Genomic DNA, 24,222 nt, shown 5'->3' on the forward strand with positions numbered 1-24,222 from the left:
CTTCAAATTGCTTTGATGCTCTATCCAAAATGACTTGGTGGGAAAGGCAGAAGCCAGTCCTACACGGGACATAATGCAAAGTCAGTCAAAACAAGTGATCTCTCCCAGAACCTCTGCAGCTTCCTCTAGACGGTAAGTGGTAAAGTTTGAGCTATATCCTCAAGCAGACTGTCTTAGCAGCTCCATTCCTGGCAAAGTTTAGCCATGCACTTCTACTTCTACACAACGCTAATCTGTCCACACAGTTTCCAAGTGGATAAAATCTGCCTCACCAAAAGGTGCTGTATAGCCAACTGCTAAATCAGGTAAACATAAGGATTTCTTTCTTACAGGCAAGGGTGCCGCATGCCTGCCTGCTCCACCACCCCTTCCCAGGAGAGCTACTTTGAACTACAAAGTAGCCTTTTCATATCTTAAGACAGCTGCCCTCTCCCCCCCAACCCCTTTTTGGTCCTCTCAGAGACACGTCTCTTCAGGCCTAACAGATTCAGATAAACCAGCTTTCAAGCTCCAGCTAAGTGTTTTGTATTAAAAGCCAAAGGCCTTTTGCCATTCCTAAACAGCCTCATCTGAATTGGATTCCCTCTCTTAATTCCATCATTCTGTATGGTTGTAGCAGGCTGACAGCTTAACAACATACTGTGAGTTCAGTCTCTTCTTAGAGACAGATTGGTGCTGTCTATCAGACAACTCCAGAAAAACTGTAAGTTGTAGCTTAATTTTAAAAGCAGTGGATTTCCAGCTGCAGAGGTATCACTATGCATTCATTACTTATACATGTTTATGACTGCCTACTTTTTGTACATGAGATGAACAGGCTTACAGATGGATCGCAGAAGGCTTCAAGTATATGATAGGGCATTCATTCTCTCAACACTAGAGAAGACTCCTCTCCATATGTGGTGCCATACAGCCAGGAGAAATCCTGAGTCTTCCTCTAGCACACAGGAGGGCTTAATGAACCAATTCTGTTCCCAGGCCTTTGCCATTAATTAATTAATGCCATTAATTAATTTCTATGGGAGACTTTAAAATGGAAAAACTTAAACTGAAGGAGACTGTTCTGGTATTAGAGGACATGGATGGCAGCATGGACAGGCATGATGCTGAAATATCACTATGCAGGGCACCTGACTTATTCCTGCTCTGCATAAACTCCTAGGGCTCTGCCAGCATGGGAGAAATAAGATGATTTAAAGGCTTAGTTGCACGTGCTGCTCCGGGCTCCTTGAAGGCTTTCCCACCAGCTGCTCAGAAGGAGCTGCCCGCAGGTGCCGCCCCGCCGCCGGGCGGGGGCGCGGACAGGGCGCGGGCGCGGCGGGGCCGCCCCGGGGCGCGGGCGGAGCGCAGAGCAGCGCAACGCGGCTGCCCGCAGTGAGGCTGCAGCAGCGGCGGCGGCGGCGGCACCACCATGCCCGCCTTCTCCGGGGAGCGGCTGGTGCGGTGGCTGCTGCTGCTCTCGCTGTGCCTCCCGGGCGGCAGCCCCGCAGGTAAAACCTTCTCGCAGAAATGCGCCTGCCGCCCCTGGCCGGGGTGGGGGGGCGGGAGGAGCTGGGCGGGGATGGCGCGGCGGTGCCCTCCGCCTGGGGTCGGGGTGGGCTGGCGGGAGGGAGGGAGGGAGAGGGCCAGGCGAAGGAGGCACCGCCTGGGAACGGGGGCTGAATGAAGGGCCTCCTGCCCGAAAGCATCTCTCTGGGTCTTCGGGGTGTCTTCTTGCCACCCAGGACACAACTGGCCTTAAAATGAGACTGTCCGCCGGCCCTGTTCCTATGAAAGATCGAGGCTTTTGTTTCCTTCTGCCACCCCAACCCTCCCAGATGTTGCAGCAGTCTGTGAAACTCCCCGGCACTTCCTTCCCCTCTGTGCTAGTTTCTCCCCTAATACCAAAATGCAGGTGCAGCACCTGCTGCCTTGCCTTGCTCCTTCTGCATAAGCGTTGGGGGATCTCCTAGGCCAGTTAGAAAGTAAAAACTGTTCTTGTGCGTTGCTTCTGATGAAAGCTAACGTGCTTGCTAGCGGTGCCTCGCAGCGTGTTTTCGTAGGTAGCTGATAATCTGGCTCTGATGCTGAACTATGTCTAGTGATACTAAAATTCTGTGATCGAAGAGTTTATGCTTTCTGTCTCACAAATAAGAAGGTTTATTAGTTCACGGGTGCAGGACTCAGAGGTAAAGACATAGTATTCAGTTGCTGTTGTATCTTTATCGAATAATGTGTTATTAAGTCTTAAAAAAAAAAATCCCCAACCCTGTAAGTTCTAAACTAGTAAATTACTTAAATATCAATACACCTAGTGGGTTTTGAAGAATGCTTTTTGGAGGATTTTATATTGCATTTTTAAATTCAACATTTAAAATATTCATGAAGGAAACTGGACTCAAACATTTTGAACTAGATGCCTCTAATGGTTTTCTGTAGTTCAAGAGCAGGCCAGCCACTTCTAAGGAGATATGAAGTTATTTATAAAATTAGTGGTTTTCCATTGTTAATCATTGTTTTTGAAGTGTGGCAGGGTTACACTGAACAGTAATGGAAGAAAATATCAGGCTATTGATATTTGCCATGCAAGATGGAAGTAATAGAGCATGTTTTGCTAAGACCGGAAGTTCTACCTGCTATATGTATGTGACCGTTAATGTTGTGAGTTTAGTTAACCATCAATGACTTAACTCCATTTTCAGTGTACAGTATGCAACTAAGTAGTTAGATATTTCTTGGTGCCTCTGTTCCTCTTCCTAAATACTGTTCCCTCCTTGATGTTATCATCATTTCAATAAAATTTTTAGAAGTTTCGTATGAAAATGTGAAAAGGCAGAAAACTTGTTTTGCAGGTCTGTAGCTTGTTGAAACTAGTGTGTGTGTGTGTATATGTATTATATATATATACACACCACATATATGTGTGCATATGAGAGATTTACTTAGAAGTCCTTTCTAACAGTTTCTTCAATCAATGAAAAAGTTTTGTTATTGTCAATGGACTTAACGTTTGTAGGAACCTGTCAGGGACATCATGACAAGCAAGTCATAATGGTATTAATTTTTTTGCTGGTGACTACTACCATTACTACCAAAAATTATACCTCAAGGGTCACTGAAGCAATTCTAAATTTCAGAGTGCACTTATGCAAAACCATCTGGGCAGCTGTATCCTTTTCTGTCATAAAATCCCTGTTTGGGGAATAATTTCCCCAAATCTACTATCTTTCTAAAGGGATGGATATTATGTCTAGTTTTGATCCAATATTAGTAATTGGGGTCACCTGTGTTAGTGACCCTTTATCTGTATAAAGTAAGGCTGGTTTTCATATTTATATTAAACACTTTCGTATTCATGTAATAGGTTTGGTAAGTGGAAAGGCTTCATGCTGTAATTTCCACGCTGTCTTAAATGCGGGGAAGAGTTTTTTTGTTTTTCCGTTAGCTGATAATTTGCAAACACTTGGTCAAGCACAGGCACTAGCTGAACACCACATCAAAGGGAAGTTAACACCTCCTTGGAGGGAGATATGCTAAAACTGCCTTCTAGTGAGGTCCAGAAACAAGATGTATTCTGGAGACGTTTGCAGGTTCACTTAAATTTGAATCGCCACAAGCATGTTTCTTCAAACAGAAAATTAATGTTTGTGGTTAAATGAAACCTAAGGAAGTACCACATGCAAAAGGACTGCGTCACTGATGGTGGGTTAGATATCCTACAGCTGGTCAGGCAGATACCAAAAGGGAAAAGGCTTCCTAGTTTTTATTTTGGGATAAGTAGCTTGAATAGTTTTGAATTCTGTCAACTGTATCTTTTAAGTCTTTAATTGTTGAATTTTTCAAAATAATTAAATAAGCAATCACCTCTGTGTTGAGTTGAAGGTAATTTCAGAGTAAATACTAAATGCCAAGACACGTTCTTCAGAGCTTGTTGCTTTATTTAGTTGCCTGGTTTAGTTGCATTGTATGTTGCCAGATTCCTTTAAGAAAAGCAGACTTAACGCATCCTATCTTGTAACTTCTGCCTCTGTAAATTCACATAAGTTATGCGAGCAGAGGAAATGTCTCATTTCCTATAGGCTTTGCTTCGTTGTTGGTTTTTCTGGTTTGTCCTGAAGGAACGACTGTAATCAGGGTGTTCAGAGCTCCCTTATTAGGGTTTTCTGGTGCCTAACAAGAGCTCGTGCTGTAGCTGTTCCCTTCATAGGGGCCCTATGAAGTTCTCTAGTCTGGGAGCCAATTTCAGATGTTACTGAATGCTTTGTGCATTTGCAGAGAGTATAACTGATACTAAATTAATTGACAATAAATTAAACATAAATGACAAATTAAACCAAGCTGTATCTCAGACTTCTTTTTCAGCCACTTTTCTCTGTTGTGCTTTTGTGAAGATACACAAGTGGGCCAGGCTGTCTGTAGGATTCTAAAGCAAAAGCAAAAAATGTAAAAGCCTGAAATTGCTCTGATAAGTACAGTAGATCCCCTCATTAAAATATTGGTGGTACTACGGAGCAGAGGAAAGGCAGAAAAACAAATAAATGATCACGTGCTCTCATCTGCGCTTTCCTCTATAAAGACTGGGGCAACAAGAACCCAGCAATTCACCACTTTCATTGGTTAAATCTAATGCAAATCAATTATGGGCTAAGACATTTAGCCCTGAGCCAATAGCTTCTGAGAAGTTACTCTACTTAACATCACTGTCTGGCTTGATGACACTGGTCATCTAGTGCTGGTTCGTGTTGATCTTCTATGCTGTTCAGCAGGGTGCATATAAGAGGACAAGACAGAGGTGCGATGTTACTTCTGTGCTACACAGGTTTACATATGGACAGATATGAGCTAAGATATAGAAGCAACTCTGACTAGAAATTATGTTACTTGACTCTTTTCAATTGGTATGTGAATCAAGGAAGAAAGCCAAGATGAAAACTCTTACTATGCAAACCATGTTGCAGGTTATCTGGCTTCCTTGCAGAGAGATAACAGAGCTGCTGTACAGCTTGGCACTGGCACCTTCTAAATTTATCATCTTGGAAGATTTTTAATTACTATGCAGGTGACTAAGCTGACACAGTCGGGTGATCCATGACAACCATAGACTGTCTCAAGACACTGCACAGATGTAAAATTCATTGACCTTTCTTCAACCTTATCCTTAATATCAGAAGTATAATAGCCTTCCCTGCTCTCATCAAGCAGAGATCAAGCAGAACTACTGTCCTAACCAACCAAAGAATCTTCATTTTTGTACATTCTGTAAGGACCATGAATTCTTAATACAAGAGTGACACAGCAGCATGCTCAAAAACTAAACAAATCCTGTCCCTCTTCCCCTACTGTCCTTTATTCAATCAAGAACATAAAGCAAAACCCTGGAATCTTGCCTGGCTCTTAACAAAAACTGTTCTTATAGGAACAAAATTAGATTTGTGATGGTGGTAAGGAAGCTGGAACCTGGAAATAGTGATTAGTATTACTTGGTGAAATCCATGTTCCATGCCAGTGATGCCTTTTGCTTTGTTCATCAGAGTCATAATGAAAGGTGAGGAGGTTGGTTGTTATGTCCCAAAACAGGATAGGCAGATGTCATGCTGTAATGGAGTTCTTACACTATTACTGAATCTGCCAGTCTATGTCTAAAAGTAATAAATTAGCGTCAGTGTTAAGCTGTGATTGTCTAAGCCCAAAGACAAGACAAGATTTGAGTACAGATAATACATTTTATTGGACTACTGAAATAACCTGAAGGGCTTTGCCTAACGGTAGGCTTACTACATGAAAAGAAGGGCTTGTCTTTTTATAGAGCAGATCTGAACAAAGAAGCTCTCTTTCAGGTCAAAGGTCAAATAAAAGATACTACTGCTGTTCTCCCAATCTTTTGTTGTCTAAAATAAGGTAAACTATCTGAAATTCAACTGATGTACGTACAGCCGAAATACTATTATTTTACTTAGAATTTAGGAAAAAAGAAATGCAAATAGCAGGCTGAGGTGAGGGACTTCTGTTAATTCTTCTCATGAACTAGATATTTCTAACTCAGCCCTACTGAAAAGGATTAAAGTTTCTTTATGCATTTTTTTCTTTTTAGATCTACCCATGACAACACAAGATGCCAGCCAAGCTAATGGGAATTTTTTGACTCAAATGCCAACTGGACTTAATGAATCATCTCCTGGTAATCGTTTTACTTCAGTACACCTAAAACTGTAATGTTTTTCCCAGTCCTCCTAAGTGGAGGATCGATAAAGCCTAAGTATTACGCGGCGTTTACAACTTCATACTAATTAAATCCTTTGAATCCTCTTCAGAAGAGACAGAAGCAAATGTATCATCTAGGCCTTCTAAAGCCACTGCAAAAGTTTGTGTCATCAGAATCTTCAGGCCTGTGCGAAAAAGCTATCTGACTGCCACTTGCGTGGTCCACTGCCGTTATGCATATGTGCCATAATAGCAGGTATTGATTTTAGAGACTGGACAATTCCCAAACTAGAACAGGAGGTTCTGTTCTAGCACTAATTCCTGACAGTTTTTGACATGAGGACTCCTTATGCTTCTGTGTTGGCACAACGTGCAATAATGTCTTCATGTCACTGGACCTACTAGCTTCAGCTATTTATATCTCTTAAAATTCAGGGAAGTGTCCCAACCTTCTGCTGTCCCTGTACTTTATTTACTGTACTCCAGATAATTCTGGCTGTGATAGGGAGCCAGAATTAGGGAACTAATTATTATTCCCTAATAAAGTTCCACATAAGAGAATAAATTGGTGATTGTTGATCTCAGCTTTCTTTTCTCTGTAAAGATCAGCACTGCAGAAATTCAGCCATGCATTAAAGCTCATGCTGATTAATCCAAATACAACATGGACTAATCTATATTTATACATGAACTTGGGGCAAGTTCTGACAAGTAACCCCAACCATAGTTCTCTCTTTGAAGATGGTAATGCTATTTATTTCATGTTCATCTTCTGAGCTTTTTAGCACAAAGTGCGTGAGAGAAAGTGAGTGCAATAGCTAATAGATGCAGTAACTATGCATACATATGCATATATGTATGCATGAGCTGAAATACACAAGATCTTTTGTATAATATGACCTCACCTAACTATTTTCATTTGGTATGTGAATTAAAGAAAGCCAATGTGAGAATCCTATTGGTGTGCAAGCAACTCTACAGGTTGTTTAGAAGTTCTATTATTTATCTGCAATGAAACTATACAACCTGGCACTAGTGTTTTCTAAATCTATTGTCTTGGAATTTCGGTTACTAACTAGGTGATGCATGCACTAGGCTAACAAACTCTGGTGATCCATGACAACCTTGTAATGCTCTGAGTGTTTGCACATACAGATGGAGGAACAATTTCGGACCTTCTGCAGCCTTCACATTTAATTTCAGGGGAAAACATTTGGGCCAGTTTGATCTCTGCCTGATAGAGAAACAAGGCCTGCTCGTGCTCCTTTCCAGAGAAATGGTACTTAGTGTCTAGGGCTGGGAGATGGTTTCATAATTTGGTTGCTTTAAAAAAAAAAAAACACCCATGTTTGGGACCAGTGGGTGGGACTGACAATGTTCTGCTATCAACAACTATCAAATGCAGTAGCCTAAAGCTCTGTTCTTCCACATCATTCACCTTAATATACAGGTTTACTGTTAGTTACACTGGTTGAAGGACAAGGCAAGGTATGAAAGCACAGATGGGACAAGCCAGGCATAATGCTGATTGCCTGTGGCATAGCATACCTAGTGTTGTGAGCTGACATGTTGAGAAAGAAAGAAAAAACTTGCCTTACAGAACTGGCAAGCAGTTCGGGAGGCATGCAGGACCTCTGCTTAAGCTTGCTCAGATTGCTGCAAACCCCTAGTAGGGACCTCCTTTAGCACACCAGAGTGTCTGGCAACAACTGTAGCTGGGAGGCATGTGTTTTTAAGACCTTTGAGGTAAACTTCAATATTTTATGCAGGGAAAGGGAAGAAGAAATAATCTGAGACTGTCTAGGCTTTCAGAGATACCACTTCCACTGCCCAGTGATAACTGTCACGCAGTGATAACTCTGTTGCCTCTCTGCTTAGCGAGGACTGAAGCCATAGCCCTGCTTTCCTCTATTTTTCTTTCCTGCTTTGGGACCTTTTCACTCCTTGGGCAGGAAAGATCAGGATGCCCCTTTCCTTCTACAAAAACTGGAATTATTTTCTCTGTCTCACTGCTTATATAATTTCTGAAATGTATTATAAAATAACTGACAATTATTTTGCAAGCATGTAAACCACATATGGTTGTGTGATTTCTATTTCTGTTTCATCACTTTAATTGAAAGAAAACTAAATTTGTTTATAACAGCTTGCTTTTTCACCTTTCAGACCCCGTGAAAACTACACAAATTATCAACCGACAAACTCGGGAGAGCATTTCAGATCACTCACCAGATGGACATAATGTATCTACACCTGGTAAAAGCAAGCATATGTCATCTTAAACTTGAATTGTTAAATATCAGTTACTCTAAGGTTCCAGCCTGGGTTATTATTCATCATGTGGTTATGAAAGATTTATGTTAGTTGATATTACCAGGATATATAGATTGATTAAATTAAGGAGGATTTAAATCCTCCTTAAAGCTGTATAGAAAATAATCATGGAAACTGGAAAAATTGAAAATTGCTGTAATGGTACTGAATTGACCTTTCCTTTAAGTATAATTTCTACTATCTTCTCCTAGGGATTGTACTTCAGTTCACTGGCAACTTGTATGCAGACAGTACAATACTAATGAAAGTTATTTGTGTAGATCTGAACAGATGATGTTTTCTTAGCTGGCCTAAATGTGTTGTTAAAGCTGTAGTTCATCCATTTGCTTTCCTGTTCGTTCTTGAAATGCAGGCAGCACAAGAGCAAATCTAGTGGTAGGAACCAGCTGTGTTTTGTGCTTCCTATTGCCTACCTGACAGCTGTATTGAGCTTTGTAGAGCTTTATAAAGATAGTCTCTGAATAGTATGCTGTCCATAGTGCTACAGTGGGATTTTGCTGGCCTTCCTAGTTGCTTTAAATGTCACTTCCTTTCCTGGAAGGAAGGGAGTATCTTTCAGTCAGGCATCTGATGGTGCTTAACTATATTCTTTGTGTAGGGAAGGAAATTCCCTTCAGTATAGAAGGAGGTTTGTGGAGTGGTGAGAAACTCTGACCAGATTCCTATTTCATCCAGGCCACTCAGTGGAGTTGCCTCTGGAGTAGATAATTTACCTCTATCTTTCCGGCTGTGTTAACTTGTAATGGTTTTGAGAATAACAATGGTCTGTCCTTCCATTTCTTCTCCTTGTTTTTTTTTACTTTTTATTTAATTTTCTGAGTCTTACTTAAATATTAGTCCCATACAGTCCTAGAAACCAACCAGTAGGCTTTAAGAAAAGCATGTGTATAGGTGACTCTTTAAATCGGTCTGTAAAATAGGTAGCTATTCCATTTTACAGTACCTTCTTGTCATTCACAATTGCTTTATTCTATTAAAAAGCCAGCAGCTGCTATCTTAAAATGGGGTAATTACTATAATAGTGGCTGCAAAACACTGCTACTTTTAAAACTTTGACCCTTAATGCATAAGGTGTATGTAAATAATCTCCATAGGTATCAGCCTTTGGGAAGATTCCTGCTTTCAAAAAAAAAAAGTAAAAAAAAAAAAAAAATTACAGTTCCATAGTGACATTCTGCTGCATGATTGCCCCTTACGTTATAGGATCATAATGTATCACTTCACTTCCCCCGCAATCTTGTTAGGTCCAGATCTGACCACAGAAGACTTCAAGCAGGCAAATGAAGAGAAAGCAACTAATTTCACTTATATGGTGTATGAGATACTCCTATCTGGTAAGTATGTTACTTTATTTACTAGTTCAATTGAAAGCTTACAATTGTGTGCAATCTTTTGTATAAGCTGGCAAGTATGAAGTTATAACCAACTTCCTGGATAACTAAAATGCTGATCTAACTGGTAAGTAGGTAAAATTTGTAGAGATCAATTAGAAGTCCTTTACAAAGTTTTGGAATAATATTTTAAGAACATAATAGCACAGCATTTATATTTTATTTTCTTCTGGCAGAAATAATGAGGTAGCTTCTTGTTCTGCTATGAGTATTCTTGATACATGGCTCTCTGCTTATACAGATGCCACCCGTTCTGTTTTTAGCCACTTCTTAATCTGACTGTAAAAACTTGCGCTATTGTGAAGCTAATTCCATTTTCAAAATCACTTTGATCAGAAACAACCACACTGAGTTGTTCGGCTCACAGGTTACTGAGTTTAGTAAATGGATCTAATAAATAAGTTGCTGTAATTAGTTTTGCTCTGCTGTGAAAGACTGAGGTGTTGAGTAAGACTCTAAGCTTAACTCCAGTTCAATGGATTCTGTAATATTTCAGCTAGGACTTGGAGTTCAAGGTGTGCTCTTCCATAAACTTCAAATGTCTCTGTCAGACCCAAATAGGGCTTAAAATATTTTACAGCAGTAGCTTTTGCTTTTTGACTTCAACTACATCTTGCTGCTTTTTAGACTTGAATTTCATTAGTAAGCTAGCCAGCTGAACTTTAAAACTTCCTTCCCTCTTGGAAGGGATTTCAGCTGTGAAAAACAGCCCAATTTTTTACTGATCAAGGATATGCCTGGGGTTGAGGTGGGTCCCAGAATAACTTCTCATCAAGTATTCAGGTGCACTAACCGCGGTTATATCCAGAAGGCATAAAAGGAAAGTCCAATTATGAAACAAAATGTCAGTGTCTGAGAGTACAAAGTAGGTTATTTTTGCTTTGTTCTTATAAAAGCAAAAGTCGTAAAAAGTTCTTATAGATCAGAGAGCATGTCTGTTTGCTGTTGAAACCTACTGTCCATTTATGCACATACTGTATACTCAAGAACCTGGTTAAAAGATGAAAAAGGGTCAGTTTTCCTACTGTTTGGGAATCTTTTCACATTACTATATGTAATGCTATTTGTGTGCTAATAAGAAGGCAAAGGCCTCCTTATAAATAAAAGCGTTTGAAGATTACGATTTCAAGATGAGTACTTCACTGGCAAGAAGGCAGTACCTATAAGTTCAAGGTATCAGGAAAATTTGCAACTGGCTGAAAACAAGATATTTACAAGTCTAACTCTTTTTGATATTACTAATATATCTTTTATTTCATATGTTTACTAATATATATTTAATTCAATAACATCTACTCATTCCATTAGTGCTAAATTTTGCTTTTTAATAGCAGTGCAGTCAAAAAGGAGGTTTAGACAGTGAGCATAGTGAGAAGACAGTTCTCACCAGAAAAAAATAAAGTACTTAGTATTTTGATTTGAGTTAAGTGACAAAGAAGCATAGGCCTCTCTTGCTTTCAGTGAAGTGGATATCTGTGTTTCTATATGTGAGCCCATTAGCAAGTTCATCTATAGAACAAAGTGACTACATTTGTTTTGGTAATGCATATGTATCCTTTTTTCTCTTGGACATGTTTTATAAACCTATTGTGAAAGGCTGATGGTCTAACATTGTAGTTCTGCTAAAATCAGAAAGTATAAGAATCAGAGATCATACCTATGTGTAATCAAGCACATCTCAAACACAATCTTTCAAACTTTTCTTCCTCTAAAATGAAGAAATATGATGTTTATTTCATAATCACTTGTTAGGTGTTTCTGGTACTTCTGTGGAAAAAAATATCACTTTGGACAGCTCAGCTAAAGTTGAGCTCTCATGCAGCCTGGCTGGTAAATATCCTCATTTGAAAATTCTTCAAGTAGCTTGGAAGAAGGGAAATGAAACAATCAAGCACATCAATAAAACGGAAAATAGCTGGAGCATCCAGTAAGTAGCATTCTTGGCAGTTTGACTTGCAGGTTGTGATGTATTATATCACATGTGAATACACAGCCAAAACAAATTACATTGTATATATTGGTAGAGTACAAACCAAATTCCATTGATTATATTAATGGCCATAATCAACATACTGAAACTGAAGAAAAAGAAAAAAGGTTGCATCTCCCTGAGCATGGAGGAAAAGCTCCTACTTTCTTCAGTGCTGGAGAAACAAGCATTCTTCCAGACAGGAATATAGGATAAGGACCTGGTTCTTCCAGCTTGTAATTTTGTTCAGTAGTTGAAGTAATAATCTTGGCCTACTGTGCTGTTAACTATCTCCCCCAATTTCTACCATTCTTCCCCCAGCCCCTCACCTGCGCCTTGCCTGACAGAGGCATTCTGATAAACTGACCACTGATGCCCGTCAGTTTTTTTTCTCCATAGTCAACAAAATGAAAAGAGAAGAAAGAATTGGCTTTACAGAAAATAACTATTTAAATTGTTGTAAAGCTTTTCTTAACTCTTCCTGTGTTTCCCCACTCTATGGAGACTCTAGAAATGTTGTAGAAAGTCGTCTTCAGTTTATACAATTTACTATTGGATTCTGAAAATCTATAATAAATGGGCTAATTTTAACCAGGTAATCTCATGTTGATTTCTGTATGTCTTCAGTTTCTTAACCTCAGTTATGTCCATATAAAATTTCTGTGATGAAAAACATGAGACATTCTGTCACTTTTCTGCTGCTCCATATGCACAACTACTACCCATGTAAATTTTTTAGCAAAGTGCTTGTGAAGTAAGTGGACTCCAGCATTTTCTCGGTTGTCAAACTATTAGATGACAGCTCTTTAAAATTGTTCTGTGTTAGAAAATATTAACCCATTGACTAACAGGCTTTAAGAAAGAGCAAACTATTTAAATTATCTGCTCTGATGTCCTGCATAGCTCATGCTATAAATTTCACCTGGTAAACCCACATCTAATTCAATAACTTGTTCAGTTGGGTCATATTGCTTAAAAGACATCTTGTCTTCTCTGGGGACCTATAAGCAATAAGGATGATAATGGTGTTCACATTCCTTAGCAACCATGTACTCTTTCTTCTTTTTTCTTAAAAATGTCCTGCTGTTTCTACATTGCTGAAACACTAGGATTCACCTTTAGTGCAATGTTCTGTGCTCCACTGCTAATCTCGTCTAGCTTCTTTGTAACTACTACTGACGGCTAACTAACATAAGACAACAAAGAAATACAAGCAACAAAGTTTCACTGTTTTGCTCTTTTCTATTTTAGGTTGACAATCACAGATGAAAATGAACTGGGAAGTTACAGTTGTACTCTTAAAGGTGAAGAAGAAGAAGAACTCAAAGCTGTGTTCCATTTACAAGGCAAGTTGTGTTACGTTTTATTGTTTCGCTTTACCATTGAAATATTGCATTAATAGGGTTTCTGGATAGTACGGAAATTCCAAGTTAGTTTGATAAGCAGTGGCTAATGTAGTTGAGCTAAATGGGAATCTGTCAAATACAATTTCTATAACATGGAGACAGGGAGGAAAAACTTCAAAAGAAAAACTCAAAAGCATTTCAAACAAAATTTGATAACAATCAAAGGAGCAGGTAAGCCTACATTTTTCTGAAGGAATAACTGATTTCCCTTCCTCTCCATCCCTCCAGCAGCAGTGAATAGTCATCACTTGCAGGGGGGAATGGAGGGGGAAGGCATGCCAACAATAAAAACCCTTTAATGGAGTCTCAGATCAGTTATTGAAAAAGCAGAGCCAATGATATGTAATTTCTGAAAACTTGGACTGAGACGATTTGGTGTTATCACCAGTGATCAGTGATGACTGGCAGAATAGAGGCAAATTTTTGGTGAACAAACTGTTATTTCTGAATCAACATATTATTGCTCAAGGGCATCTTTATATTGCATGTAAGAGCATCCCTTTATACAGTTAGAATGTGCTTCACTGATAAGTATGAATGAAGAGCTGAGCACCTGGATCTTTCTTCTGTTTTGTTTTTCCTGCCCACCCCCCAACCTTCCTCCTCCAGTAATTTCAGACTTGCATCTCCAGATGTCAGCATTGCTATCGTCAAGTCTTGGATAGCAATGCTGACATCTGCTTTCAAACCTTCAGCCAGGGGAGACTAGCTTGTAATACTAAGGAAAGACAGAATTGTACTAATTTTTTCAGACCTTTTCACCTCTAAAAATGATTATATTTTTCTTGTCAACATGTGAGTAAGACTTAGCTGAATAGCTATGCAAGTCTGAATAGGTTTACAAAAGTCAAAGCAAGCCTTATTCTTCTGAAAGCATAAAATAACTATTTTAGTAAGGGCAAGAGTTAATTGATAGGGAAGTCACCTTTTCTAGAACACAGTGCATAGGACTGGTTGATTTCTTACTACAAGATGGGAGAATGCACTCAACCATTGTGAAGCCAGCCACATCTGAGGCCATACAAAGTAATGGCTTGACACTTTTCAAGATTAATGCAAGTGTGAAGGAAGTGGGAAAGAGAAAGCTTTGAGTTTTCCAGTCAATAATGCAGTGAGAATAATTCTCAAACTGATGGCTAACATGTTGGTAGAGCACTTTACTATACACAGTGGTTAAAATAATCGCTATTGTTAACTAATTCTGTTGCAAAGGTATTTCTGCCAGTCATCAGCTAGGCATTGTGTTGCCTCTTTTGTTTCTCACTGCCACAATCCTGGCCTAGCGCAGCCCTGAAGATTTTAAGGAGTTAAACCTTAGGGAGTTGAAGAGGAGTTACTTCCTTGCAGACATTCAGGGATTAACTGCTCTGTTACAGAGCCAGGTCCTAGAGGACCTGATGAAATATATTCATGTCCTTAATCATGGCTAATGTGTTCATATGAATTGCTGGTGTGTCTAGAGCTCTGCTTTGCTTCTGACCAGCATGGCCAATCTTTTTAAGTAATGTAGAAATCTGCAGTGCTGAGTACAAGGGTTTTTGTATTCATTTTCATTTGTTCTAATCTTTAATTTTTCAACCTGCCTTTGTTTTTTTGCCTCTTATAGGTTGCAAAGGAAGTGGCAGCAGTTCATTAATAAAATTTGTCCTTTGTATTGACAGCAGTGAAGATGGTCTGACATGGCTTTTTAGAAGGATAAAATGTTTAATGATTAAATCATAATACACACAGAGAAAACTCACTGGTAATGAGGCTGGAAAGCTGAATTGCTGTATGGTGCTAAAGTATAAATGACAACTAAGCTCTCTTGTGATGTTGATCTAGAGTTGGACAAGTTCCAAGAAAAGTAATGAATATATGACGTGAATTTACTTTAGCCATATCTTCTGAGATTGCAAGCAGTGTCCTTAACAAAAATTGGTATCATGTATATTCCAGGAATGGGTGTTTGTAAGTTTAAACACTCAGAAGTGAGCTTCTCAAGAGAATAAGACTTGTGCTCAACCAGTCAATGAGGGGAGGGAGCACGAACAATCTTAGTTTATATCAATCTGTTCCACCATAACTCTGCTGAAAGCAAATGTTTGGACTTTTTGGTATTGTGTGACTGATAAAGTTTTAAAAGTGCACTAGATCTGTACTTACAAGATAGAGCAATGAAGCTTAAGAGGTACACTATAAAATAAATGGATCTGAGGAAAACATATGCTAGTAAGCCTTCAAAGAAGAAGGGAGAGGTGGGGGAAGGGGAAATAGATCCTCTATCATGATATCTGCTCAACTAACTACATTTATGGAATGCCTCAATATATTGAACAGCATTGTATGGGCTTCAGCTCTTGGAAGGCTGTGGTGCATCTGCAGTTACAATAGCTGGGACAAGTAGCTCTAAAGTTATTTCTTGTGGCCAAAGTCTGCGTTTCGCAAGATCGGACCAAAAGTACTTTTTACTGGCATACACCAAAAAGTCATTGCTTCAACTAAGAAAAAGTTTGCAGCTACAAAACTCCCTCATTCTGCAATTTGTCATAGTTATTAACATACAACTTGCTGATACTGTTATTTGATAACATTACAGCTAGAATAGAAGCTTGTCAGTTTTTGCAGATGGAGTGAAATTACAGGGAAAAAAAAGCTAATTTCAAGTGCAATGGAGTTGAAACATGTAGTTCACAGGTGTTGGGGAGGACAAGGGGAAAAACTACCATAGTCTGATTCTCACTTAATTTTCAAGGTTATTTGTCAACTTTTAAGGTTGTATGGCGACTGAGCGCAGGATTCCTGTAGCCTTCTGCAGAAGTTATGTATACAGAACATCAGCCTGAAATGATGCTTCATTAAATCATGTGTCCTAAATGACATAACTATCTGAGTTATTCAAGGAAAATAAATGATTGCACTGCTATAAATGCATATCTAAATATATTTTATCTTTTTTTAATATTGTAGTTAAAACCTGTAGCACTTACATGCTGAATTTTTTCCTGTTTGTTCTTAGTACCAAAAATTGAAGACAAAGAAAAACCCATTATCAGTTATGAAGGAGATTCAGTTGTAATGATATGTAAAAGTTCCAATTATACTCCCATCACTTGGACCTGGTACCTGACCAATGGAAGCGAACAGGTAAGTCTTCCATCTGTTGGGCAAACAAAATAGTATGGCAAAACCCATATACTTTGTTTTTGTATACTTTACAAACACTTTGTAAAGTATAATGGCTTCTTGCTGTAGGTTCTACAAATTGCATTTCCATCAGTGTTAATGCAAATCTCTGAACACGGAAAAAAGTCATCTGTGTCAACTAGAAGTACTTTTTATCACAGAGGTGGTGTTTCTGTTCTGGTTTGTATTTGGAAAGGGGGGGAGGGTTGTTTCTTTTCTAAATTCCCTACCCTAAGAACATTACAACTAGAGAAGAATAAAACAAATCAGATCAGTCTTGAAGTACTTGTTTTCACTGCATTAACGACAGCTGTAATTCTTGAATCTCACTCATTGATACCGAACAATCTCATAGCAGAACACCTCTTGGACAAGGTGAAGGTAAGGTTTTGGAGGCTTAAGGGGGAACATGAGCATATGCCTCCTCTTCCTCATTCTCCTAACTAACTTTGTGTTTCCCAGCCAATGTGACCTCTTTGAGGCACTCGGCCTGAAGGAAGTCATCTCATGGTGGAAACTGATGTGAAATCTCCTCAGTTCCTGCCTTGAAGACTGTGAAAAGCTCTAGCTTGGCAGTTTCCCTTCCTCACATGCTCACCTTCCAGGATCCCCCTTAGCCTTGGCAGCATGGCTACTTTTAGTCCTCTACTGGGAGAAGCACTATCAGTGGAGAGGCGGTAAATAGATGAGGTCTCTTCTATATTGCTGAAGAGAAGAGAATGCACTCTTGAGAGTATATTGACTCATTTCCTGGTGCAGGGCCACTCCCAGCTCTGCTTCATTTAAAGCATATTCTTTGTGCTGTGGTGAAACCTGGACATCAGATCCTGACATCTAAGACTGCCTTTGTCAGTGGAGAGTCAATACAGTCAAGGGTACCTTTCATCTGATCCCAAATTACTAAGGCAGGTCAGATAATTTGCTCCCTAAAAGTGCATTTTTCTCCACTGATTATAAAGGGAAGACAGGGTGAGTAGCTAAGATAAATCTTTCCCTTGGAGTTAGACTAGACGTGCTTCACAAATGCCACTTGTTCCTAATTCATTTTACGTCTTTCTAGATATAATGCTGTATAGAATTATAAATGTTGATAACATAAATTTGATTAAACACTTTCTCATTGCGTTAGTAAGACTTTTTAATGTATTTTTCTGTTTTTAGATTGCCATTAATGATTCTTTGCTGTCAGACAAATATGTAATTGATCGAGTACCTGCAAACACAACCCATCTCAAGATATTGAAGCTTACTAAGAAAGATGATGGTGCATACTGGTGTGAAGCTGTTTTTCAACTAGGAAAAAGTAAAGGAAAGCTGAAGCTTAAAGTTCTCACCTTCATGGTGCCACTCAAACCATTTCTAGCAATACTGGCTGAAGTTATTATTTTAGTAGCTCTTGTTTTCCTCTATGAGGTGTACTCTAAAAAGAAGGAGAAGCCCGCAGGTAGGCTTTTAAATTATTCTTAATGGAATATATTGAATTTAGTGCCTTACTTTCGACTGTAGTTTTAAATTGAAAACTGTAAAACATGGCCCATGCCACCTCATATATAAGTTCTGTGCAATAGTTACCTCTTTTTTTCTCCTATAAAATAATTGTTTCTAGAATATTGTGTTATTTAAGATTTTAAATCTGCTACAGGAGTCTTGAATTCAGCTATGAAGTGCATTTGGTATGAAATAAATTACCTATAGAGGGCCTGATATGGTCCTTACCGATTCCGTTTGTAGAAGAAAAGAAGGCATTTGGAGGCTATACCTGTTTGGGAAATGCTTAAGAATGGAACCAGTGTTAATTGTCTTGATGGGAGGAATTTCTAACCATGAGGAAGAAAAAGTAGACATTAAAACAGAATGCACTAATCTTTGTTGCTGAAACAAAGGCACACATATGTGAGTCAACCTACATATGAGGGATTGAACAAAAGTGAAACAAAATATATACAAGAACAAAATCTGATTTTTAGAACTTGATCAAAATCAAATTCTTAATTAACTTTCAGGTATTTCCAGCTGGATAGAAGAATAGAATAATTTGAATGATAAATGTAATACAAAAACAAATAAGCAAAACAAAATCCTAGTTTGATAATTCATTTATTCTATGCACATAATCATTCTTTTATTGAATTATTTAATGTGTATGTTAAACTAAGACCTTATAATCCTTTTTGCAGAAGATGAAAAAGAATTTGAACAAGTTGAGCAACTGTGAGTAATGAACCTATATTCTATATTGAAATATTTGCTCTTTTGCATACTGTAGTGTATTATTCAAAGTTTCATCTTACTGTTAACACAATTGTTGAGGGTTACCTGTAAATGCCCAAGTACAGTTTATTGCCTTAAGCCTTCATAACTCCAGAAGATGCAGAATGCTGTTTTCTTCCTCTCACTTAATTTTGTTTGGAAATTGTTTTCACTTTATTGTCAGATTGCCAAGTAACCTCACTCTAAACTCATTCTAAAAGTCTAACTGTTAAGAAAATCATTTTCAGGTGGAAACTTTTCAGAGGTTTTTAAAAGCCTTTCACTTATGTTGTTTTCCTGTTAACCTTCATCTATCTCTCACTAATATGTGGTCAGAAACCTAATTTTTTAGATGTAGTTGCTGAACCTTTGGGATTTGGCATTATTTGGCTGTGTTGGGTGTATATGTAACCTTTTTGTGAAAGGTTTGCTAACCTCCCCTTGTTGAGACAAACTGTACTTCCTTCCCCTTCCCCTCCACCCCTGAAGCCCAGTCATTTCCTTTGGCCTCTGTTATCTTTTATTTCCTGTTAAGATGCATTTCAGTAGTTCCTTTTCTCTTTAGATGTATTCCAGGTCACTCCAATTTTCTTTTCCTTCCTCAATCCCTTCTGCCTTCCTATGCTGATCCTGCTTTGTCCCTCTGAGTGGTACTAATCTTTTCCTTTTGAATTTCTTGCTGCAGTGACCTTCGGTTTCCCTGTGCTGTATTCACTTTCCCACTCTTTTTGCCAATGCTAGCTGAAAATGTATCTTAGCTTTTCTTTCTTTTTTCTACTCTAAACAGTTTTAAAGTTGTAATTCAATTATAGCATAAAGTAGGGATATGTCTTGGTAATATAGTATGCTATTATACTCTAAAATGTTTGGGGATATATCTTAGGTTGAGAATTCAGTACCTGCTCTTGTCACATAGTCCTGTTGCTTATAAACATATTGAAACTGTATTATATTAGAATTGTAACACAGTATAGTGCACTAAAGCAATGATACGTTTTCATCTCTTATGAGATGTGGGATGTTTGTAATGCCATGGCTTTGATCAGTTGCTTGATCTTCATGGAGTTCAGCCTTGTTAAATCTTTCTCATAGGTATCTATCTATTAAACTATGTACTTTTAGCCCGACTTCAATAACTGAAAGTTATACCAACTGCTGGCTACTTAGAACAGATTGGTGTACCAGAGGGAGTAGCTCCAAAGGAACGCTTCTGGTCCATTATGTCAAGTGATGCCTTGTAATGCAGTTGAGTGTGGTGGTTGAGGTACAATTAAAATGTCACATCCAAATGTCACATCCAACAATGCAGTAGATAGGAGGACAGTGACCTGGAAGTATGTTGTGGCAGCAAGAGAACTGTTAACACAGATCTAGCTCAAGTCCTGATTGATACCAGGTTAGTGAGTTGTCAGTACTTCAAAAAGAAGTAGTGATCGGAGATGACAGTTTCAGCCCGTGTTCTGTGGACACTAAGCTGTATATTGTTTGTTGTATATTATTCATCTGGGCATATACTTTATAAACTAATTGTAAACACTGAATGAAATTATACTGCAGCAATATACTAATGGGAATATTATCACTGTTCTTATAACTTTTTCCAGAACTTTTCAAACACCTTTTAGCATTGAGCCTTTTTTACTGGGTTAAAAGATTTATTTTTAAGTCAGTATATTTCATTTACTTTTCTCTTTTCTCTTACCTTTACATATCAAAAGAGAAAAATTCAAATACATTCTAGATGTGCTCTGATTTGATTGTGGGACTGCAATGACTGTGCTGATCCTGCATTTTTTTGAAAGGTGTTTGGGAATTTAATCTTTCTTACAGTAAATCAGAAGAAAGCAATGGAGTGGAAAGCAGTAGCACTAGGCACAGGAAAGTGTAAATCCCTTCCTAAAGGAAGGTAAGTAAAAAATAAAACAGACTGAAGTTTTGTTTTCCCTTAAGTAGCCTAACAAAAGGACAATAAAATAAATTCACTATGCCATCCAAATCTGCTGCTTTTATGTGGGAACGACATAGTAGTAGAACCGTTGTTTATATAAAACAGTACATAGTCATTCATGACTTAATGGCAGTAAGACAGTAAATGCAGTAACCTTTTAATTGAATGCTATCATCATTATCACCACTGCAGCTGAAAAATGCGGTATACCCATTCAGCTCTTAAAATAGAGCCCTTATTAACCTAATTAATCAATTGGTTCCTAATCATGAAACATTTCTGTGAATGCCAATGTAGATGCTGAGATGCGTAAGGATTGCTGATGTATCTGAAGTCCTGCTATCTTGAGCTGTAATTTTGAAGGTTAGGGAGGAACGATGCAAGCGCAATAGCAAGAGGAGAACCCAAAAGTGGGGAAAATGGCATTCCTAGAGATGTAAAACAAGGAGTTAAAGGACTCCAGAAAAGAAGACAGAGCTTAACAGGTGGTGACAAATGGATCAGTGGCAGAAGAAAGCAGAAGATATATAACGCTGTAAAAGCTATAGAGTATACTTCCCTGATTCTCTACCCTCTTTGCAGTCTAATTACAGCCTCCTTCAACTTCTGCCAGCTGTAAATGCTTGTCAGAGGATGGTCTGTCAGTTGAGGACCAATCCTGCACTCTAGCCACTTCCCCTTGTCATTTCCTCCCTGCATCTGGCACCCCAATGTAGCATGTGAAGGTGACAGATGCGACTGCATTCATGTCACTACGGGTATTGTGCTTCTTCCTTCTCACAAGCCATGCACTTGAAGATTGTTTCCGTACCTTTTGTGTTTTAGACTGGGAAGACAGTAGTGTCAGGTAAAGCTCATAGGAAGAGAGTAACAAATCAGAAAACAGTCAAGAATCATACTTTTTTTTAAAGAGTATGTTTTCTCTTATGTCTTTCACATGTTACTGTGGCTTTTAGTTGGTTGCTGTGATAGGCTATAAAGGGCTTATCCCATTTTGGATTCAAGTTCCTATTTTTATGAAGTCATTTTGGCACATGATTCTTACTGAATTACTAAGGATTCACTGACTTGCAAATCAGGTTTCAGTAGGTATCTAAACCCCTCACAAACTGGACTACTCAAACGTTGTTAAGTATAAATGTGCAAATGCAATAAAGTTTGTTTTCAAACAAACAAGGGAAAAGATAAAGCAGAGAAATAATAGAATTCATGTAATAAATAACATGTTTGTTCTTCTTTAATTCAGGAGATTTAAGCCAACAGAATTGGAACACTGTAACCATTACAAAGCTATAGAAGATGTATGCAACTATGCATTTTAAACATCCACTATGCATCTACATAAACTTCTCTATACTTACTTGTGAGAAATAAGATGCTTTAAAAATAGCTGTGAAACTAATCATTTTATACAGACAACATTGTATTCTGATATACTGCATTTAGACCTTTGCTTTCTATAATATCAGTGTTTGTCCTTTTACTACTAAAAGGCAATCATTATGCAACCACACTTCTAGTTATTTTACAGCTGATCTGTTTGATTTTTTGTGCCCTAAATTGGGACTAATTTTGCATTCACTGAATGGGCAGAGTGGGCCCATTATCTAAAAGTGAATATTGAAGACTTCTTATAAAGCTGGACTTGTAAGATCAAAAAATTATTTCCACCGAAGAGAATATCTTTTACTAGCAGATTAGGCAAATGTGTCACACAGCCATTTTTACCAAAGAAATGGTGAAAGGGAAATCTTTATCATGATTTAAATGAAAGATTAATAGTTTTGCAATTTGCTGTGGCCACTAAAATAAAATGTCTTCATTTGAGTTTTTGCTCAGATTCATTTAAATCAGGAAAAATATAGGTATATTCTGAATATTTAAGATAAAAATTTCCTTATGATGCCCTGCCATATGGCTCTGCTACCATGCTGTAATTCTAGATAGCCTAAGCATTTCTGTGCAGGTAAAGTTCTATAGCCATATTTCAGAATAGCTGGGAGAAAACAAGCAGAAAGGACACAGTATCATATAGTAATATAACTGAGTTAATTCCCAACTCTTACACAAATTACCTCAGGATCTGAGAGTGCCACAGATGAGCAGTTTTAGGATTGTAATTTGTGCAGAAGATAGAACTTTTGGAAGAATAGTTATATGGTTCATATGACTGTAACTTCTGGCTTAATACACAACCAAACAGTCTTTGGTCTAATTGGCATTCCTACTTTCTGTAGCATACTCTACTGTTGTTTAACAAATTCCCACTCCAAACACAGAGAAGGTCTTAAGCAGCGAAAATTTTTAGGGTAATAGGATAAAGCAGGAGAGCTCTGTCATATACAGTTGTAATACTGCTATTATGACTTACCATATTGCCATAGAAGAGCTAGTCGCTGCACTTTGAAATGTACCAATTCATTGTGTTACATATTCAGCAAATAAAAAATGTACAGCTAATGGTAAACCAATTGATTACACTAGTAGCCTTTTTAAGAAAGGGAAAAGTATACTCCTCAAAAGCATTCCTTCTCTCAGCAACAGTGTAAGAAAAACCAGGCAGCGTTTGCAAACTCTTGAGTCAAGAGAAAAGAAAAACCATCTCCTGAATTGCACAGCCTCAGGTGGCTGTTTCTTTCTCAAGACACAAAGTATACACAAAAGATAAAAATGGTGGGGGGGGAGGGGAAGGAATGGAATTAAACTTAATTTTCAGCTTTTATGGTTTGAAAATATCAGGAGGGCTATCATTGGATGTTTTGGTGGGGGAAAATCAGTCTGATCTGTGCATTTTTTGTTTTGAATTAACACTTTAAAATTGTACGAATTAAAGCTAGAAAATGAAGTCTAAATAAAAAGCAATGGGCAGCCTAAAATGATTGACTTTAAGGGCTGAACATTGATAAAGATTTCCCTTAAATATACTGTTTATTGTATTTGGCCTTGGAGTTTCTATGCACTATACAAACAAAAATGAATTTACAGTTTTTATATGAATGTATATTATTGATATGGCAGTATTTTTGTTATAGCGAGTAAATCTTTGTGCAGTTTACAAAAAATATTTCTGTATATTGACTGTTTGAAACAAATTCCAATATTATCACTTTTGTGGAAAATGTATTTTTGTTGGAAACCTAGTAATAAAAAACATAAGTTTACTTACAGATCTATGAATTAGATGCTAAATAAAGAAAAAGGAAGAGGCATAGGTATAATATGAAAGACATGCTATCTGGAAAAACAAAGCAAAAAAAAAAAAACCCTTTTATCAGAAATGGAAACAACTTATTGCTACCTTCAATGAGTGTTCCCACCTGATCTTGAAACTGCGAGATGAAGTCTTGGCCACGACTGGTGAGTTACATGAATAGAATATTTTGCTGTATCAAATAAAGGCTGCACTAAAGGCAGGCAGGAAATGGACTAAGCATGTGTATTAGATCTATGATGTTTGTTCCTCCTATCATGACTGTATTGCAGACAATTTCTTCAAATTGGCTGCTGAAACTATAGTTTGATCGTGACCTGCCTCCAGCAAGTTCTGCTTGCCATGTCTTCAAGGGACTAGCTGTTTAC

At 38.1% G+C, this 24,222-nt stretch overlaps 1 protein-coding gene across 1 annotated transcript; it reads left to right on the top strand.

The window, feature by feature from the left end:
* Nucleotides 1-1,319: 1,319 nt before the first annotated feature.
* Nucleotides 1,320-23,810, top strand: LOC104146836 (embigin). The gene is made up of 11 exons (XM_068928095.1): nucleotides 1,320-1,490; nucleotides 6,071-6,157; nucleotides 8,347-8,436; nucleotides 9,759-9,848; nucleotides 11,658-11,832; nucleotides 13,126-13,220; nucleotides 16,279-16,406; nucleotides 17,607-17,889; nucleotides 18,623-18,656; nucleotides 20,526-20,601; nucleotides 21,890-23,810. The coding sequence occupies exons 1-10, from the start codon at nucleotides 1,412-1,414 to the stop codon at nucleotides 20,581-20,583; spliced, it is 1,119 nt and encodes a 372-aa protein (XP_068784196.1). The 5' UTR covers nucleotides 1,320-1,411; the 3' UTR covers nucleotides 20,584-20,601; nucleotides 21,890-23,810.
* Nucleotides 23,811-24,222: the final 412 nt, after the last annotated feature.

Source organism: Struthio camelus, chromosome Z, assembly GCF_040807025.1.
Source record: "Struthio camelus isolate bStrCam1 chromosome Z, bStrCam1.hap1, whole genome shotgun sequence".
NCBI classification, from domain to species: Eukaryota; Metazoa; Chordata; class Aves; order Struthioniformes; family Struthionidae; genus Struthio; species Struthio camelus.

Coding starts and splice junctions, on each gene's coding strand:
- LOC104146836 (XM_068928095.1), top strand. CDS start 1,412: ATGCCCGCCTTCTCCGGGGAGCGGCTGGTGCGGTGGCTGCTGCTGCTC. Junction 16,407..17,606: donor TGACCAATGGAAGCGAACAG/GTAAGTCTTCCA, acceptor TTCTGTTTTTAG/ATTGCCATTAATGATTCTTT. Junction 17,890..18,622: donor AAAGAAGGAGAAGCCCGCAG/GTAGGCTTTTAA, acceptor TCCTTTTTGCAG/AAGATGAAAAAGAATTTGAA.